The sequence below is a fragment of the Myotis daubentonii genome, chromosome 1 (genome assembly GCF_963259705.1).
Source record: "Myotis daubentonii chromosome 1, mMyoDau2.1, whole genome shotgun sequence".
Lineage (NCBI taxonomy): Eukaryota > Metazoa > Chordata > Mammalia > Chiroptera > Vespertilionidae > Myotis > Myotis daubentonii.
In genome coordinates this window covers 19943619-19964331 of record NC_081840.1, presented here as the reverse complement: position 1 = coordinate 19964331, position 20713 = coordinate 19943619, and the positions used below count along the sequence as shown (strand labels likewise).

General features: G+C 44.0%; 2 protein-coding genes and 1 pseudogene across 3 annotated transcripts in view; all 3 read right to left on the bottom strand.

Moving 5' to 3' along the window:
- Window positions 1–327: 327 nt before the first annotated feature.
- On the bottom strand, window positions 328–19054 carry NOXRED1 (NADP dependent oxidoreductase domain containing 1). Its single transcript, XM_059689321.1, has 8 exons — window positions 18942–19054; window positions 17613–17905; window positions 15793–15980; window positions 13165–13358; window positions 7935–8115; window positions 6950–7101; window positions 5622–5844; window positions 328–972 (listed from the first exon to the last, which is right to left on the bottom strand). Exons 3-8 carry the CDS (start codon window positions 15945–15947, stop codon window positions 798–800), a joined length of 1080 nt encoding a protein of 359 aa, XP_059545304.1. The 5' UTR covers window positions 15948–15980; window positions 17613–17905; window positions 18942–19054; the 3' UTR covers window positions 328–797.
- On the bottom strand, window positions 13591–14446 carry LOC132230989 (large ribosomal subunit protein eL29-like; annotated as a pseudogene).
- A 123-nt stretch (window positions 19055–19177) lies between the features above and the next one.
- Window positions 19178–20713, bottom strand: part of VIPAS39 (VPS33B interacting protein, apical-basolateral polarity regulator, spe-39 homolog) — a 28159-nt gene continuing 26623 nt past the window's right edge. For both annotated transcript variants that reach the window (XM_059689278.1, XM_059689268.1), the window contains one exon: window positions 19178–20409. In XM_059689278.1, coding sequence (XP_059545261.1) covers window positions 20389–20409 — 21 coding nt within the window. In that variant the 3' untranslated portion in view covers window positions 19178–20388. The remainder of the gene's footprint in view (window positions 20410–20713) is intronic.

Below are 20713 nucleotides of genomic sequence, written 5' to 3'. Positions count from 1 at the left end.
AATTTGCCTAAGTCATAATTATGCAGAAAAGAAAAGTGTGAATGATTAAGGTAGGGCCATGGTGGTTTACTTATGGAGCGAATGGCTTTGTTCAAAAGCACTTTAGCAGTTGGCACACAAGGTTTTGTTCCTCTTTCTCCACTTAGTGGTCACTGCTGCTCTTTCCTGCTGTGTTATAATTGGCATAAAGTATTTACAACATAAAGGAAATAAACTTGCACTATAGAAATAAGGTCTCTATTTCACAAAAGTACTTTTAGCCACTTAATAAAAATGCCAGCTATTTAAAAAAAATGTTTGTATGGTTAAAAATGCTTTAAATGGGAATAGCTTTTTAAATAAGATAGTACCAAGTCACATATAGCTAAAATAAGCATGAAATGAGTCACAGTTAAGTTGTTTACCACACATTTTTCTTCTCTATCTAAAATGCTAGGAAAGTGAAGCTGTATCATTTGTCAGCTATATACCACTACAGGAAAAGAAGCTAATAATGACATTATACCTTCTTAAATTCAGCTTTTAGAAGAGAGATAATTTGTATTAGCAAGGCTCTCATGGGGAAGCAGCTTACTTAAGTGTGTTGGGTTATGTAGTTTCACAGATACACACATATACCAATGTAAAGGACCTCTCATTTTAATCTATATTATAAAGAGCCATCAGTACCATTTTCTAATTCCTGATTGCCTAACTTTTGCAAACAGTCCCATGAGTCCCCACTGTCAGTTGTGATGATCTGAATATGACCATTGTAGTGAGAGAAAGAATCCTGAGTCCTGAGGTATCTTCTCTTATTAGAACAGACAGTTTCTGGAAACCATTGGCTGTTGTTCTTTGGTAAAGGAGAGGCCAAATTCATTACAGTAGAAATGAATAATGTGGTCCTGGAGACTAGTACAGGTTAAGAGCTTCCTGGTAAAGGGAGTTTCCCTGAGTTGCACAGAAGCCAGATCAAACCAGGGTAGAGGCCTGGGTGGGAAAAACAAAAAACAAAACAACTGTTACTTTTAGGTCTGCTCAAAAGAAATGATTTAGCTGTACACATTTCCTTTAAAGAATGTTTTGTGCCCTGACAAATGGGGGCTCCATTGGTTGGAGCACCACCCTGTGTGGGAAACAACCAATGGATGTTTCTCCTCTCTCTCTCTTTCTCTCTCCCCCCCTCCCTTTAATTTAAAAAAAAAAATGTGTTCCTCCACTTGGAAATAAGGTTCTTCATTTTTCTATATCAACCTAATTCAAATTCACAATTAAATAAAAAAATTCAGCTAAAACTACCCAATATGTAGATTTAATTGTACTTACATACATTTCTCTAAGTGCATCTTGGGAGGAATTCATAGTTAGAGAATGATTATGATAGTGACATTGACATCCTTTTCAGTGTATTTTTCTTGAATTTAGAAAGAGACTACATCAAAGGATCATGAACATTAGGAATGAAAAATATTTCAAATATCCTCTTTTAAAAAAAAGGCATCCTCTTCAACTCTTTAGGGAAAGAGTAGAAGTTAGCTTGCCCATTAATATCCTGCAGTTTACCAAATGATAAAAATCACATTTCAAATTGATAGGAAAAGGATTGGCTACTCTATTTTATTTTTATTTATTTATTTTTTTTTTAGTATATTTTATTCATTTTTTACAGAGAGGAAGGGAGAGGGACAGAGAGTTAGAAACATCGATGAGAGAGAAACATCAATCAGCTGCCTCACGCACACTCCCCAATGGGGATGTGCCGACAACCAAGATACATGCCCCCGACCGGAACCGAACCCGGGACCTCTCAGTCCTCAGGCCGACGCTCTATCCACTGAGCCAAACCGGTCAGGGCGGATTGGCTACTCTATAGTGTTAAGACAACTGGCTTTCAAAAATGAATAAAAACCCTAAATTTATTAAAGACTTAAATATTTAAAAAATAAAATCCTAGAAGAAGATTTAGAACATTTTGGGATAAAGAAGGCCTTTATAAGTATGACTTGAAACCATAAAGAAGTAACTTGAAAATTTTGACTGTAAAAATTAGAAGCTCTGTACAGCAAAAGATACCAAAAAGAATATGAAAAATATTTCTAACTAGTGGCCTGGTGCATGAATTTGTGCACAGGTGGGGTCCCTCAGGGTGGCCTGTAGGGATAAAGCTGAAACCCAGGGTCCAATGCTGCCTGCAGCTCCTACCTGCTGCTCCCACTCATCCTGGCCCCACTGTGCCTGCCACAGGCTTGTGCCCAATCAGTCCCAATCAGGAGAGGCTCGCGCTGCCACAGCAGTGTTCGCCAGCCATGAGCCCTGTGTCTGGCACCCTCCCAAGGGGAGTAGCCTGCGGGATTGGGCTGAAACCAGCTCTCCTACATCCCCAAGGGGTCCTGAATTGTGAGAGGGCGCAGGCCAGGCTGAGGGACCCCACCGGTGCACAATCGGGCCAGGGAGGGACCACGGAAGGGCTCCAGGGTGCGTCCAGCCCATCTGGCTCAGTCCCGATCAGCCAGACCCCAGCAGCAAGCTAACCTACTGGTCAGAGGATCTGCCCCCTGGTGGTCAGTGCACGTCATAGTGACTGGTCGACTGTCTGCCCCCTTGTGGTCAGTGTACACCATAGCAAGTGGTTGAGCAGCCTTAGCATATCATTAGCATATTACACTTAGGTTGGTTGTTCAGTTGTTCTGCCGTTCAGTCTATTTGCATATTACCCTTTTATTATATAGGATACTTAAAATATATCCCTATTGAAAACCCCTGTAAAACAATAAATAAAAAGTAAACAATCCAAATAAAAAATAGTCCAAGAACATAAAATGATGAGAGAGAACACAAGAGCAATGAGTTTGGAAGCTGGAAAGAATATGGACAATAACATGAGCCAAGGCACAGTCCATTTACCCACAAAAGACTGAGGTTTCAGAGAAAGGATGAATTCAAAAACTAGAGGTACCCCGGGCCTCTCTCTCAATAGTAACTCTAACGACTGAAAGACAATGGAGCAATGCCTTCAAACTTCTGAGGGAAAATTATTTCTAAGCTAGAATTCTATGCCTGGCTATGTTCCCAATAAAAATATTAGGTTAGAATAAAAACATTTTCAGACATAGTCTCTAACAATTACTTCCAAGGCATCCTTTCCTAAGGAAGCCCCTGGAGGAGGACCTGATCCCCAATGAAGGAGTAAGCCATGCCAGAGGAAGAGAGATCCAGAACAAGATCCACAATAAGAGAGCCATGGAGGGAATTCCAGGAAAATGGGGGAGGGAAATCCCAAAACTGGAAGTGTAAGGCAGGCCATTGGTGATTGATTAGAATACAAAAGAGGGAAGAATCAAGGATTACTTCCAGAGGTCTGGCTTGAACAACTGGTGAAGAAGCTTGTAACTAGATAAGAAATCCAGGAAGAGCAGGTCTGCTTTGGACACACCAAGTCTGAGTGGAGACAGATAATGTGAACTACCTTGGCATGAAACAGACACAGGGGTCCTCAAACTTTTTAAACAGGGGGCCAGTTCACTGTCCCTCAGGCCATTGGAGGGCCAGACTATAATTTAAAAAAAACTATGAACAAATTCCTATGCACACTGCACATATCTTATTTTGAAGTAAAAAAACAAAACGGGAACAAATACAATATTTGTATTTGCATGTGGCCCGTGGGCCATAGTTTGAGGACCCCTGGTAGAGATATAGGCTCGGTGGTGTCCCTGTAAAGTTGGCAACATAAGTTCCCGAAGTGGAAAAAGATCACCCAGAAACCAAGTGTAGAAAGAAAAGGAAGGCCTATGACCGAGCCCTGAAAACTCCCAGATTTAAGGATGGGGCAGAAGAGAAGCTGGCCAAGGAGGGGCCGGAAAGACAGAAAGAAAATGAGGAGAACGGGAGGGTATCAGGAAAGCCAAAAGAGGAGATTGCACCAAAAAGAATGGCATTTCAATAGTCAAGGAAGAAGAGGATTTAAATGCGTCCAGTGAATTTAGTGACAAGAGGCAATTGTAATAAGAGCAGCATTTTTTTCCCATTAGATTATCAAAGGTTAAACAGATTGATCTTAAAGTTATGAAGCCATAGGTAAGGACACTCTCTCACACTATCGGTGGAAATAAAAATAAGCACCATGTTTTCGATAAGCAATTTACAAACGCCCACAAACAAAACACAGGGTGTCCCTCCAAGATGTATACACACTTTACAGCTGATAGCTCAATTAATGTTTCTTTCTTTTAACCCATTGGAATTAATAATTATTCAAAGTGTGTATACATTTTTTGGGACACACTTATATATATATATATCATCTCAAACCCAGAAATATTACTCTAACTATTCATCCAACAGAAATACTGATGCAAGTATGCAAAACAATTACAAGAATGTTCAATGTAGCCCTTGATGTCAAATTTGGGGCAGGGAGGACTACAACACCATCAAGAGGAAATAGGATAAATAAATTCAAATGTATTAATGGATGCCTATGCAGTTGCTCATACATGAAACAAATATGATTGTATCCATGACATAGTAAGTGAAAATGCAGTACATATAGTTCCCATGTTTCTAAAATGTATATAATGATATATATGTGCCGGGGTCCAACCCCAGCAGGTCCAGGGGTTCCCAAAGGCGTAGACGGAGTCGGCGAAGAAGGAAGGACACGGAGACAGTGTTCAGTTGATCAGCAGCCTAGCCAGGATCTCTAGCCAGGATCTCCAGCCAAGTTCTGGTCTGGATCTCCAGAGAGGTTCTGCTTAGGATCTCCAGCCAGGTTCTGTCCAGGTTCTCCAGTCAGGTTCAGTCACCAGGTTCTACTCAGGCTCTCCTGCCAATCTCCGCAGTCAGGTTCAGTCCAGGATCCCCTGCCATGCTCTCTTGCCAGGCTCCGCCTCCAGGCTCCGAGGCCAGTCCCTGTCCAGGATCCTCCGGCATGCTCTCGCCAGCGAAGTTCTTCTGTCTCTAGAGAATGCTCTGTGTAGGTTCTGTGCCTAGGCTCTGTCTCTCTTGGTCCTGTCTTCCAAGCCCTGTGTTCTAAGTTCTGTGTCTTTCTGTCTTCTGAATTCTGTCTGTTGTTATCTTGTTGCATCTGTATTTATACCAGTTGATTCAATCCTATCAATCTCTATTACAAAGGTTAGGGCGTTTCTTATCTCCATTCCAGGGAGTAAAGATTATGTAGCTTAAGCACGATTGTTCATAGTTAAAGTGATTAATTACCCGCCTGGCACTTAGTTGAGGGGTTTTATTCCCTCCCTAACTTCAGGGGAAAATCCCTACCTGGGGATTCAACCTTTCTCTGAGAGGTGACCTTGGTTAAAACACAGCGCCAAGAAGGTGAGCAAACATATTAAGAACTGTATGCCATATATGCCAAGTCCCTTGAAACAGCAAGGATGGACCGGCTCCCGGCATATATGTCCACACTTAAATATAATGAAAAGAAATCTAAAATCCATTAGATGTAAAGTCTATGAAATTGTACTTGGGAAGCAAAGGAAGGCTTTCCTTCTTCTACTAGCCAGATTTTTTACAAGAATGTATTCTTTAAGTTTTCAAAGATAACATAAAAGGGGAAGAAAAAAGTGCCTGCTAAGACAACAGTGTGGAAGGAATTAGAACAGCCAGCCGCCATACCTTACCTTCTCTGAGTCAGGCCCTTGGCATAGACCTGGCTGACAAAGTCTTGTAATTGGAGTTTTGGGCACGATTCTTTACCTTCCCCACAGTCATCGGTGTGCACAGAGAGGAACAGCTCATTTATAAGCTGCAGTGTTAGTGGGTGGGGCAGGTCCTTTGCTGTGCAGGTGTTCAAGGCTGCGTAGAACACTCCTTCCAACCACTTGATATTGAGGATTATCCCGCCTACAAATCAATGACAAAGGAAAGACCAGTTAGCGCCACCAAAAACGTTTGCAGGGGCCCTAGGACCAACCCAGACAGTGAATAACCACCTTTTTTCAAAGACAAGTTGGTCATATGAACCTCAAGATAAGCAAATACTCCCCCTCCCTGGCCAAGAGCCCTGCTGGTGACCTTGATAACACATCCTGTTGACCCTGCCATGGTAGGACAAGTATGACTAATGTGGACATTTTTTAAAATATATGTTCTTATTAATTTTAGAGAGGAAGGGAGAGGGAGAGAAACATCAATGATGAGAATCATTGATTGGCTGCCTTCTGCAGGCCCCACACTGGGGATGGAACCTGCAACTTTGGCATGTGCCTTGACCAGGGAATTGAACCATGACCTTCTAGCTGATAGGTCAAAGCTCAACCACTAAGCCACCTCAGCTGGGCTAATGTGGACATTTCTAATGGCAAAAGCATCTCTAGGAATTTCTACATCAGACCTTACCAATTAAGAAGGAGCTAGGGAAAAGATTAGAGCAGGGAAAAACCCCTTAATCCCAGCCCAGCCAGTGTGGCCCAGTTGGTTGGAGCATCATCCCATGTTCAAAGGGTTGCAGGTTCGAGTCCCAGGCAGGGCACATACCTGGGTTGTGGTTCCAAACCAGGTTGGGGTGCACGTGAGAGCAGCCAGTCTATGTTTTCTCTGTCATCTCTTTCTCTCTCTCCTCTCAAATCAATACGCACATCCTCAGGTGAGGATAAAAGAAAAGCACAAAAAAACCCATTTAGTCCCAGACAGTACATCCTCCTGTTTAAATAGACTCTCCCCTCAGGTTGTTTCCAGTTCATTCTTAAAGGATCCAAATATTCAGACTTCTCAGCTTTCCCTAATTAGGACCGTTTTTTTTGTTTGTTTTTGTGGGGGTTTTTTTGCCACCAAAGTTGTTCCTGTATAAAACCTAAATAGCTGAGAATGCATCTAGCTATACAGTACTCCCCAACACACACACACACACACACACACACACACACACACGCTTGGATCTAATAAGATAGTAACAGGCCAGGAGGAAAGTAATTTTTAAAAGAGTGCCAAAACTAGGGTGAGCCATTACCAGCAGGGTTGTAGGGGCAGGTAGCCTGAAGAATCTCCGGATCTTGGAGAGCAGCTGTGATTTCCCTGTTGGACTGCCAGATATTAGCAAAACCTTCAACACATTGATAGTGAGGCCGCAAGATACTGGTGTGGTCCAGCAGCCTTTTCAACCTGAAAGTAAAGCCACAAAGTCAGGGAGTGCAGGCCAGGACTAGAATAAACCACATGATCCACAGAGTTAACAGCCAACCCCAACAACAGATATCCCCACCTCCACTCCCCAGCCCCCCACAGCACAGGTGCGGGTCAGCGCTGAGGACACTACCTAGTTGGATTGTTTAGCCATCTGCCTAACAAACACTCACTGAATGTTATCACTTGCCTGGCACTGGCCTCGACACTAGGGGTAGAAAAATAACACCTGACATGCTCTCGAACACTCTTCATCCTGTGGACTGGTGGTTTCCCCTCTCACTGATGCACAGGGGAACATGAGTCAGCTGCAAGCAGTGGGAGGCAATGCTCTATTGCAGTTCCAACCTTTTGCACATCAAAGAAAATGACCCACCCCCAGGGGCGGTTTGCAGAGACATGGGGAAAGACACAATTAGAAAGCCTGGCTGGGTCCTGACAGGTTTGGCTCAGTGGATAGAGCGTCGGCCTGCGGACTGAAGGGTCCCAGGTTCGATTCCGGTCAAGGGCATGTACCTTGGTTGCAGGCACATCACCAGTGGGGGTTGTGCAGGAGGCAGCTGATCGGTGTTTCTCTCTCATCGATGTTTCTAACTCTCTATTCTTCTCCCTTCCTCTCTGTAAAAAATCAATAAAATATATATTTTAAAAAAAAGAAAGCCTGGCTGGGCCCTGCAGGTGAAGCGGTTTCCACCTTACTCCTGGGAATGACCACCTCCCACAGGTAGGAGCTGGGTGGAGGTGGGAGCAGAAGCCAGGGCGGAGGACAACAGAGCAGGTCTGCCAGTTCTGGGCTCCCCCTAGCAAGGTACCTGGGTATTGGGATGGCAGCTACAAAGCTGTACACAATGCCGTCTTTTTTAAAGCTGGTGTTTATTTCTGCGCAGATATTAGGCAGCTGAGATGGCAGGCAGCAGAGGAATATCACGTCGGCCCAGCCCACCAGATAGGCGTTATGGTAAAAGCACCGGACCCCCAGGTTCTGCAACTCCTCTGGGAGGGATAGAAGACAGAAAAATCACAGTACAGAGGAGAGTTGGGCCTGAACATCAACTGTAGGGAGAGGAAGACAATTATTTTATCTCAACTCTTGTCACATAAATCAGAAGAGATGCGCTCATGCCATCTAGGAGCCATGCAGCAATGCCCTGCCCCCTGCTAGCAGCGCTGGCAGCCACAGCGGCAGCATTTGAGATTATGAGACAATTTCTCAAATGCTTACCTCAAATGCTGGAGGTTTTCAAACGCCTTCTGCTCCAATTTACTGAAGGTTTATTATGTGTCAGATAATACACAAAGTACTTTATATGTATTATCGAAGGAAGTTCTCATAAGGACCTTATGAGGCAGAAACTAGTATTTTTTAATACTTCTTCTTGATTTTAGAGAAGCATCGATGTGTAAGAGAAACATCGATTAGCTGTCTCTCACATGTACCCTGAGCAGGGATCGAGCCCACAACCCAGGCATGTGCCCTAACTGGGAATTGAACTGTGACTTTTCAGTGGACAGGACCATGGTCAGCCAACATCCACACCAGCCAGGGTAAGTCAGAGACTAGTATTATTCATATATTATAGATGAGGAAACTGAGTCTTCAAGAAGTTATATAACTGGGCTAAAATTACACAGTTAACTGGCTTGAGTTAGTAGGAAAGACTAAGAGACTGGAAGAGTCTAGGGTAGAAGCTGGGAAGATTTGGGGGAAATAAGCTTACAGTTTCTATAAAGGATACACAATTTAATGTTAAGATATTTATAAATGTAGAGAGAAATGTGATAAATCATGTAGTTGTATAAAAACACCCCTTGGTATTTGATCATTAGGTTGTCCTTATATGTATTTTCAAAAGTAAAAACATAAAGTCACACATGGTCCTATGTTTTAAATGGTATTGAAAAGAGAGTATTAGAGCCCTAGCTGGTTTGGCTGAGTAGATAGAGTGTCGGCCTGTGGATTGAAGGGTCCCAGGTTCGATTCCAGCCAAGGGCACATGCCTGGGTTGTGGGTTCAATTCCCAGTGGGGGGGTGTGCAGGAGGCAGCCAATCAATGATTCTCTCTCATCATTGATGTTTCTATCTCTCTCCCGCTCTCCTTTCCTCTCTGAAATCAATAAAAATATATTTTTAAAAAAGAAAAGAGAGCATTAGACACTGGAGAGGTCACTCCTTATCTCAACCAGCAAGAATACATGATAAATCTGATGCTGAGATCATTGAGGTACTCAGGTGCTTCCAGGTAGTAAGTTTAGAAAACAGGCACCTCCCTTCTATGTTCTCAAAAGTACATAGAGGCTGATGCTGAGCATGTTGAATTCTAGCTTTCTTACTCAATAGACAGTGATATTCTAAAACTGTAACTTTATCCTATGTAATAAAAGGCTAATATGAAATCAACTGAATGGCGGAATGACCGGTCGCTATGACGAGAACTGACCACCAGGAGGCAGACACTCAATGTAGGAGCTGCCCCCTGATGGTCAGTGCGCTACCACAGGGGGAACGCTGCTTAGCCAGAAGCTGGGCTCACAGCTGGTGAGCGCAGCAGCAGTGGCAGGAGCCTCTCCTGCCTCCGCAGCAGCACTAAGGATGTCTGACTGACGGACATCCCCTGAGGGCTCCCAGACTGCAAGAGGGCACAGGCCAGGTTGAGGGACCCCTCTCTGAGTGTGCAAATTTTGTGCACCAGGCCTCTAGTTATTTTTTTTTAATTTTTATTTCTTTATTGATTTCAGAGAGGAAGGGAAAGGGAGAGAGAGATAGAAACATCAATGATGAAAGAGAATCACTGATCGGCTGCCTCCTGCACACCCCCTACTGGGGATAAAGCCCGCAACCCAGGCATGTGCCCTTGGCCAGAACCGAACCTGGGACCCTTCAGTCCTCAGGCTGACGCTCTATCCACTGAGCCAAGCCAGCCAGAGCAGGCCTCTAGTTATTAATAAACATATCGCTTCCCAAAAAAATATATGTAGTTTGTTGAAATACCATACATACTAGTCCTATCAATGAGATTTTTCAAAATTTGCCTTGAGTGATAAAATGTTAAGATTTCCTTAATTAGAAAGAACATTTACAAATAAGAAAAAAACCGGCATGCCAATAGAAAAACTGGACCAAAAGAACTCAAAAAAGACAAAAATAGCAATAAACATATAAAAATATCCAACTATTCTTGTGGTCAGTAAAAGACATATTAAAATAAGAAAAATTTTAAAGGCATAGTAAAATAGTGATAAAAAAAAAATAAAAGAGGCTCAGGCCCTGGCCGGGTAGCTCAGTTGGTTAGAGCGTCAACCCCATACACCAAGATTATGGATTCAATCCACAGTCAGGACACATACAAGAATCAACCAATAAATGCATAAGTAAGTGGAATAACAACAAGAGACCCAGAATTGAAAAAAAAATGTAGTGAAATGGGTGTTCTTGCACAACACCGGTGAAAGTTTATATCTGAACAACCTTTTTTGGAAGTCAGTTTGAAAAAAATGTATTAGAAGTTACTTTAAAAATTAAATATTCCTACCATATGACCCACCATTTCACTCCCAAGTATGTCAAAAAAAAAAATTAAAACATTTGTCCACACTAGTATTTGTACACAAATATTCATAGCAGCTTTATTTGTAATAGCCCCAAACTAGAAACAACTGGAATGTCCATCAACAAAAGACTAGATGAACTGGAATATTAACACAATGAAATACTACTCAGAAATAAAAAGAATATCAATACATGAAACAAACTATATCTTAAAGTAATTATGCAAAGTGAAAGAAATCAGACCAAGCAACAGTACAAACTATATGATTCCATTTGTGTAATGTTTTAGAATATGCAAATAATTGATGATGACAGAAATCAGATCAGTGGTTTACTAGGTAGGGGACTGCAGAGAGGTAGAGAGATAGGAATTACAAGGAAACTTTGGGGGATGATGGGTAAGTTCATTCTGTGTTGATGGTTTCAAATACACACCTGTGCAAAACATCAAATTGTACACTTTAAAATGTGTAGTTTATGGTGATGTAAGAAATGTTCAGTTTACTATATGCAAATTATCCTATATAATAAAAGCCTAATATGCTAAGTGCCCAGCCATTCATTCAACCAGTCGCTATGACACATGCTGACCACCAAGGGGCAGACTCTCTGACCGGTAGGTTAGCTTGCTGCTGGGGTCTGGCTGATCAGGACTGGGTGAGACAGGCCGAACATGCCCTGAAGCCCTCCCACGGTCCCTCTCCGGCCCCGATCATGCACTGGTGGGGTTCCTCGGCCTGGCCTGCACCCTCTCGCAATCCGGGACCCCTTGGGGGATGTCGGAGAGCTTGTTTTGGTCCAATCCCTGCAGGCTTGGCTTCTAGTATTTTAATAAAGCGGTACCTCTTCTTTGACCTAGTAATTTTACTTTTAAAAACATGTACAAGGAAATCCAATAAGCCACAGTTACATAAATTATCATACAACCATACTTTGTAATACCATACAACCTTAAAATCATGATTTTGAAGAATGTTAACTAAAATAAGAATATGCTTATATTAAGTGAAAAAGCAGAATACAAATAACTTTGTACAGTCTCAATTCCTGATCTAATCTAATCTAATCAGAGAAGAAAACAGGAAGTAATATCCCTGGTAAGGGGATTATAGGTAGTTATTATTTATTTTCCTGTAGAGTAACTTTCAAAATTTTATAAAATATGCATATAATATTTTACATTTATAGAAATTATTCAAGCATAATTTACATACAGTGCAACATGCAGGTCTAAAGTATACAGTTTGGCCCTGGCCAGTTTGCCTCTGTGGTTATAGTGTCAGCTCACAAACCAAAGTGTCTCAGGTTCAATTCCTGGTAAGGGCACTTGCCTTGGTTGCAGGTTCCCCAGTCCTGGTAGGGGTGTGTGTGGGAAGCAACCAATCAATGTCTCTCTCTCTCTCTCTCTCCTTCTCCTTCTACTCTCTCTAGAGCTCAGCGGGGATAATATCCACAGGTAAGGAGAAAGAAAAAGAGAGACAGAGAGAGAGAGAGAGAGAGAGAGAGAGAGAGAGAGAGAGAGAGAAGAAAATACAGTTTGATCACTTTTGTCATATCCATACACCCATGTAACTCACTCCTCTTTCAAGATCTACAAAAGGATGGGGAACATCCAGCCCACTGCCCATATAAGGCCCACAAAATCATTTGGTCTGGCCCTGCCAAGGCATTGGGGGTGAGTTAATTAAATGTTTGACCAAATAGAACAGGCTTATTTTTAAGTTGATAATGTTGTATGGCCCGAGAATGGTATTATAAATATCCAAATGGCCCGTGGCCGAAGAAAGGTTCCCCACCCTGAACTAGAACATGTCCATCTCCTCAGAAAGTCCCCTCAGGCCTCTTCTCAGTCAGTCTCCCCAGAAGCAACCATTCTGATTTCTATCGTCAGAGTGGATGGAATCAATAGAGAATAATTTTAAAAATTCAGGAAATGTTATTTATAAAAATACAAGGCCACATGTTTGGAACTGGTTAACACACACCAGACTCTAACTGGTCCAGTTAGATTTGAACTCTTATTTTTATTAAGTTTTTATTGATTTCAGAGAGGTGGGAGAGGGAGAGAAGGATAGAAACATCAAAGATGAGAAACATTGATTGTCTGCCTCCTACAGGCCCCCTACTGGGGATCAAGTCTACAACCCGGGCATGTGCCCTGACAGGGAATCAAGTCCTGACCTCCTGGTTCATAGGTTGATGCTTAACCACTGAGCACACTAGCCGGGCCCAACTCTATTTGGAAAGCTCTGCATCAAAGATCCAGAAAGATATCTCATCACCAAGGGCACAAGGAAGAGAGATGGTTATAAAACATTTTAGTGGAGAAGAAAATTGTTTTTAGGAACAAGTTAAAAACAATCTTTCTAGCTCTTCTCAGACTAGAAAGCTGAGAACTCAGCATGCTGCACATGAGGATTCCCCTTTCATCAACAGCCTGGTCAACACCTCTAGGGCACACCCAAGCCCCCTTTCTACCGTATACTCCTCCTCACCCAGGGCCTCGGGCCTCCGAGTGGAGATCCACAGCTTCTCAGGAGGGATGGGGACAAGATCAAGCAGTACGTGAGCCAGTTGCTTCCCAAGGTGGCCGCCTCCAATGATGCCCACCTTTAACTCATCTTTAGGAGCGGTGGCGTGCGATCCAATGGAGCGATATCTGGAAGTTTGCCACGTACGTATTGATTCTCTGGAAAATGAACACACAGAGACATGCATGAATTCACGCTCACCCTGGCGCTCTTCTTGCCTGTCAACCTCTGATATTCCCTGCTCTGACTTCCTCAGATGGCAGCCTGGGGCACCTTAAGGAGGCGAGAGAAGCACTTGTGCTGCATCACTAGGGAATGAAATGTGCTCCCTGAGTGAATTTTCCAGAAAGTAAAACATACCCCTTCAACGGACCAACACTGGTTTAAAACTTTTTTTTTTTTTCCTGCCGCAGGTTTATTTGTACAAACAGCACAGGAGGACACCAGCGCCACACAGACAGCAGCCCAGGGGGCCCAGCAGTCCTTCCGTCCTCAGGCAGACAGAGGCCTCTACTGTGGAGCCTTCGTGGGGGGCTGGGCACCTTTGGGAGCCTGAGCTGCAGCCGCACCCGCAGCCTGGGGCTTGGTTTCCGCCTTGGCCTTGGCCTTTAGCCGGCAGAGCCTGAGCCCCTTGGCAATGCGGCACGAACACGTTTCCCAAGCTTGAGGTGAGAGATGTAGGCAAGTCGACTGAGTTTGTGGCTGCAGCCCTTTAGGATATTGGGCCTGGGCTCCTTGGGCTTGACCAGGGCCTTGATGGCCTTAGCGTGTGCGCTCATGGCCTTGGCGTTGTTGGCCTGCATCTCTTCAGGCCCTTCCTGTTGTGCTTCTTGGCAAAGCGCATGTTCCTTAGGAACTTGGGGTCTACCCCCTTAAGAGATCCGTATCTTTGTGACCAGGATTTCTTGATGCCGTTTCTGTGCTATTTTCGTGACTGGTTGTGCATGGTGTGGTTCTTGGACTTGGCCATCTCTGCACAGAAGCCCGCGGCCAGTTTAAAACATTTTTAAGTGAACTTTTTCTTGGTGAAATGTGTGGTAGGAATAGTGGATTTTCATGTCTATTGTTCCTGTTTTCATGGGAATGCCTCTGGTTTTATCCCACTGAATAAGATGCCAGGTTTTGAGCTGGTGATGCATATTTATAATCACATTAAAGTATTTATCATTGTTGCTTGAGTGCTTTAAACATGAGGTCTGAATGTTAAACCATTTTTTGACTCAGGACCATCGTTGTGAGCAGCCACTGTTGTACATCATCCGGGAACATGGGCCTGTTCTTGTTTTCTGTGCAGACAGCAGTCAATTTCCATTGCCACCAGGGCGAGCGCACCCGTCTCTGGCCACACACCTATTCTTTCTAGTTTGCTGTTTCAGTTCTGCACAGATCCAGGAAACCAGGTAACTTAGTTTTTTTAAAACCTATGATTTATAGAAGAAAATGGTTTATCATGAGGGAAAACAGACCTGAGAAACTGAGTGAGGGTCAAGTACTGGAGCCCTCTCTGTCCAGAGGCTCACTTCACTTACTGTTGGTTCTGGGTGTATTTCCTTGGCCCAACATAAACGGCCTGACCTCAGAAATCAGCAGGCATTGTTTTATGTTGTTACATGACAGCCTTATATTTGTTCTGTATTTAGTTTTTGAAAAATTAAAGCTCGAAAAAATACAAGAATAAAAATCAAAGTTCTGGAGTTTCCGTATAAGCATCACAAGCCACATTCTATTTAAGGCTTCTCTCTTGGCTGACAGGAGAGCATTTTCTCTCAGTGCCTGACCCTTCCAAATATAAAATCCTTCCCGGAAGTTTCACATATCAGTTTCTCCCCACTCATCTTGAATTAAACAATAGGTTTATGCTTCTTATCAGTCAACAAATCAGCAAACTCCTTAAGCAGCCTGCCTCCTTGGGTATATGCTGTATCTATAACAAGTTCATTTCAGGTCTAGTTCCATCAACAAGGAGTTAATCTAATTTCAATGCAAGTAGACTGAGAAGTAGACTGGGGAGCGGGTGCTTTCAAATACACCAAGAGTAACCCTAGAGTTACAGAACCCAAGAGCTTAGACCTAGGTACCTGGCCCTCACATGACTTCTATTTAAGTGTCTGAAGCCACATTGTACAAAGATAGCAGAAGCCAGGACTGGTCTGAGAGCTTCTCTGTAAATCAGTGTTCCTGGTTTCAAGCAAGTCATCTGGTCATAGGGACCCTGAAGTCTAAAATGGCTTTCCTATGAGGGAGCATTCCACTATTAGCCCCATAAAAAGGAACTCATGCCATCTTCATGGGATGACAAGTCATTGGTCATCTCCATGAGTGAATGAGTGAATGGAGGGATGAATGAATTTATTATTTAATCAATCCACCCACTGAAAGGAAATCACCGCTGATCCATGTTTTATGACAGAACCACAGCCAAGGGGCCTCAGTATGCATTTCTCTGGTGTTTTCAGACTAGGAATAATAGATTGTGGGTTGGAAAAGGTAGGAAGACACCAAAGTTATTCTCCAATATAAAAAGTTAAAGCCATTTGGAGTCTTTGCAGTGAGATTCTTCTCCATCTGTCTGACCCTGGAGACCTTGCTCACCTCATATTATGGAGTACCTTGCAGAAGAAGGTTGCGTGGGCACAGGCCTCGATCATCCGCCCCTGATAACGACCCTGCAAATACAGCCAGCAGCGGTCTTCCTCTTCAATCCCATATTCAAACTGCATGGACGTAAGGTCCTTTAGCATGTCCATCTCTAAGCTGACGGATCAATTTGGCTCCCTATCCTGGAAGAAGAGGGAGTCTATGAAGGACGGTGTGTGTGTGCCCAAGTCCTAAGTTCTCATGGCGGTGGGCTTCAGCCCATCTCCTCCAAGTCCTGAACGCACAGCTCTCATCCACTCCTCTGTTTCAGCGTGAGAAGTCCTAAGCACTGACTGCCCGTTAATCGAGAATACCTGGATTCATGAAAAACCTGAACAAAAATCCAGAGCCATGTTCCTGCATAGGCACTTCTCTCAGCAGATGCGTTAACATTAGCAATGGGGCTCACAGGTGCCTTTGGGGTAAGACTTTCTCCTTCCCATTCCCTCCTGTTTTAGAAACAGGACTGAACACTTACACCATATTTCATAGAAAGTCTTCCCATTTCACTAAACCTTGTGTTCCCCCACAGAATAGAAAAGAGCCCAAACGAAATACCATGCTCTCTGGTCTAGTTCAGGGACATCTAGATTTTAGAAAAGGAAGCCAAAGAAGTGTAAGCCCATTTACATAGACCTCTCACCAACCCAACCTAGGAGGATATGGCTCTGCTCATTACTCTGGTCCTCAGGGTAAGAACTACATTTCCAGGGAGAACTACCCAAGAAAAATTGCCATTATGACTCCTTAGTTACCAAATTACTTGCCTTGGAGTCTTAAAGGGGCCAGTCTCACCTAGAGGTTTTCCTCATCTGCAACACGAGGACATGAATTCCTTTCACTACTTCTAGAAGTTCTACACCAGGGCTACGGGTCCTGCTTTTCCCAACAGAAGGTTCTAGAAGTCCTTTGTTCTGGACTTCTAGATTTTTTTGTAGACTAGGCTACCATACAGGTCTTAGCACTACTCAGAGTTATTTTTCAAATCCTTCTTTTTATTTTCAAGAAATCAATGAATAAGGTAAGTTCTGGGAATGTAATGTACATCATGGTGACTATAGTTAATAATACTGTATTGTATACTTGAAGTTTGCTAAGAGTAGATCTTAAAGTGTGTTCACCACATAAAAGGTAACTATGAGATGATGGGTATGTTAATTAACTTGATATTGTAGTAATCATTTCACAATATCAAATTATGTTGTATACCTTAAATATATGTAACTTTTGACAATTATACCTCAATAAAGCTGGGAAAAATCAATGATATTCCAAACTCTATTATATAACAATATTGATATTGAGACCAGAATTTAAAACTACTCATCTCTAATCTTGCATTTAAAGTAAAAAATTATTATTGAGGTGATATTCACGTAACCTGGACATTTAAAAGTGAACAATTTCAGTACATTCACAATATTGTGCACCCTCTACCCCTCTCTAGTCCCAAAACATTTTCATCTCCCGCACAAAGGAAACCCTGTACCTATCAGGGAGTTATTCCCTACTCAACCCTCTCATCGGCCCCTGCCACCCACCAATCTGCTTTTTGTCTATGGATTGACCTTTTCTGGATATTTCCCATGAATGGAATCACAATAGGGGACCTCCTGTATCTGGCTTCTCTAATCCTTTTTATAGGAGGGCTGTTATATTACTCTCCCGATCTCTTTAAAAGCAAAATCTCCAGCACTTTGAAGTAGAGTGTGGAAGTTCTCATCAAGTCCAAGAAACACTTCCTTAGACCAAAACAGTGGGTAAGTCATCCTTACTTTGCGAGTGCTTTTTCCTGCTCCAAAGGAAAGAGAACTCCAGACGTCCAGCTCCTCATGACCACCGCCGCACAGGTTAACTTGTACAAGCCCGGATGCCAGAACCCTCTTTCCCCTCATCTCAAAAATGGGAAGCCAGTGGTTGTGGCTTTGTAACACGTCAAGGGGGCTAGGTGACCTACATTTTCCAGACTTTCCATCTCCGTACATTTCCCATTAGATGTGCCACAGGAGAGATTTCTGGGCAAGGTCCGGAAGGTGGAAGTGAAGTAGTGGTCAGTTTGTGGTGATGCCTGTGAGGGAGGGGCAGGCATTTTGGTGTCTGCTGGGGACCCACTTGGTGATGGGGCAGCAGTTGGGCCTGCAACTGCTACCTTCCCCTGGATCCCCCTGCAGCTTTTCACACACCCGGGCCAGGGCTATTTTCAGCTTGGTGACAAAGGCCACCAGGGAGCTTTTGCAGGACCCCCACTTCATCAAAAGTGAGAACTGACTCAGGTTCCAGTCCAGCCCAGTGGGCTCCAGCTTGTCCTTGCTCGCCCCTCACTGTATTCCCATCCCTCCTTCCCCACTGCCTGCCACATGGATTCCCAGCTCTACCACCAGCCATGTAGACAACCTTCCTGAGACCGTTTAAGTAACTGCCATTCTTGAATAAGGTCAAATCCCGGTGATAAATCTCACATATAGGTTAGATGGACAGACACAGACTGCATACTCCAGTAGTCTGCTTCTCTAAATGAACCCGAATACACCAGTTACTAAAGCTATGAATGTTTGAAGACCAGCCAATAACTTTAGCACAAGCTAGCAAATTAAACTCCTGTTCCTTCACAGCAAGAGAGATGATTAGGGGAGGAGCCAAACATGGTTACCAGGAATCACAAAGAGGACTGCAAAGCGGAGGAGCAAGAGTTGGAATCCACACTGGGGGGATAAGGACACATTTGTAATATCTTAATCAATAAAGGGGGGGGTGGAGAGTTGGAGTCGTTCCCTTAAGCCAGATTTCTCAGCATTGTCATTAGTGATACTTGGGGCTGGGTAAGTGCTGCGGAGTCTGTCCTGTGCATTGTAGGATGTTTAGCAGTATCGCTTGCCTCTATCCATTAGTAGTACCATCCAGTTGTGGCAACAAAATGTGTCTCCAGACATTGGCACAGGTCTCTTGGGGGGCAAAATTGCACCCGCTTGAGGACCACATTGCCTTAAAGCCTGTGTGTGCCTCTGCACTCCGCAGTCACAGGAGACAGAATCCTACAAGCTCCGAGAGAACTGTGCTCTCCTATTACAGATTAGGATCATGAGTCCAGAGAGAGAGGGACTCACCCAGCATCACACAGCTTGTCAGTAGAGCCGGGACCAGAGGCCAGGTCTTTTGATCCCCGGCTCAGGTCTCCTTCTGTTAACCACAAGGCCCTGCTCTCTCGAAGCACCAGTGCTCCATACCCTGACACCTGTTGGTAGGCTGCTGAATGCAGTCACTGAGGCAGACAGGTAGTTGTCCCAAGAGACTGGGCAATTATCTCTTTGTTCTGCACAAAACAACGGGAGGGAAAGAGAAGGCACCAAGGAAGAAACAGCTTTATTAGGAGTCCACGCATGTCTGGGGAAACCCAATCCAATCACAGAGAAGAGAGGCTAACATGTGTATGTCATCTAGCATTACAGAACATCCTCTTAAAAACCAAGTGTGATACTAAAGCCTCCATCTCAATATCCTAACAGTCAGAAATGCTGCTGAGGTCAGCCCTAGTGGAGGCTCCTAGTTCAACAGCGAGTTCTGTGCATCCGGGAGAGCTCTGGTGCTGCCAAATCTAAGCTCCACACAGGTGGGCAGTCTGGGGCAGGAGAGTTAGAGGGAAAGGCAGTGGGGATGTTCTCGTCACCTACACAATGTCATCTCAGTCTGCAGGTGAGAGAGGAACCAGAGGTCCTTGAACAGAGGCTAGACTGGGGCAGCAGAGGGACGCTGGCTGAAGACACAACGTCTGGGCCATCAGTCATAACTTGGAGTGCTCCGTGCAGTCTGGAGTGAGGGCACCTCCAGGAGGTCCTGCAACATTGGCACCCTTCTCGAGGAGCCATTTTGGTTCTGTTGTGACTCTATTCACAGCAGAACTGGCCATGTCCAGCACCAAGACCAGGGTCACAGTCGCTGAGAGGAACTGAGTGGTCACTCTATGATAGCTGCACCTCCTAGTCTAGGAGACTTCTTTAGCAGAGCAGTCACTTTCCTCAGACCAAGGGAGATCTTGCCCCAAACGGGCCCAGTCTAGAAATGACTCCACTTTCACGTGAGCACCAGGTGGAGGGGATCTTTCCCATGAGTCGAAGCTTTAGATCTCGGCCCTCAGACAATGGCCCTTGGACAGAAGATCAGTGCTCAGGTGCCAGTTTCTGTCCCAAGAGTAGCAGGTGCCACCTGTTAATGACAGGCCCAAGCGATGTGGTGCTGAAACTCTCCCAAAGGAGAGTGCGCGCTCTGTCAGCTTCAGACTGAAGAGTCCTGGGTTCAATTCCAGTCAAGGGCACGTATTTTGGTTGCAGGCCAGATCCCAAGCCCCGGTCGGGCAAGTGTAGGAGGCAACCAAACAATGTGTCTCTCTCACATCGATGCTTCTCTCTCTGTCTCTCCCCCTCCTTCCACTCTCTCTAAAATTCAATGGCAAATATCCTCGGGTGAGGATTAACAAAACAAAACAAAAAGAGAGTACACTCTTTTCAAAGGCAGGAAAGGAAGAAACGAGGCAGGTCTCAGGGTAGCTGATGCCACTTAATTCTTCCACCGAATTTGCTGTGGGAAAAAACAATGATCATTTTGCACTGATCCCTACAGAGAGGTAGTGGAAATGCAATAAAACAAGACTCACAGGTAGGTACTGTAAGGAAAAAAGGAATGGAGGAGGAGGGGAAGAAGTTTTTTTAAAATATGTAGTGGAGTTCATTTATTCAGATACGAACTAGACACCCATTCTGATTCTCACAAGCCTGAGTTAGGGATTTATTCTGATCCTAACCTTCTCAGGGCCAAGATTAAACTAGCTTCGGCGCTGGCTGGTATGGCTCAATTCCTAGTCAGGGCACATACCCAGGTCGTG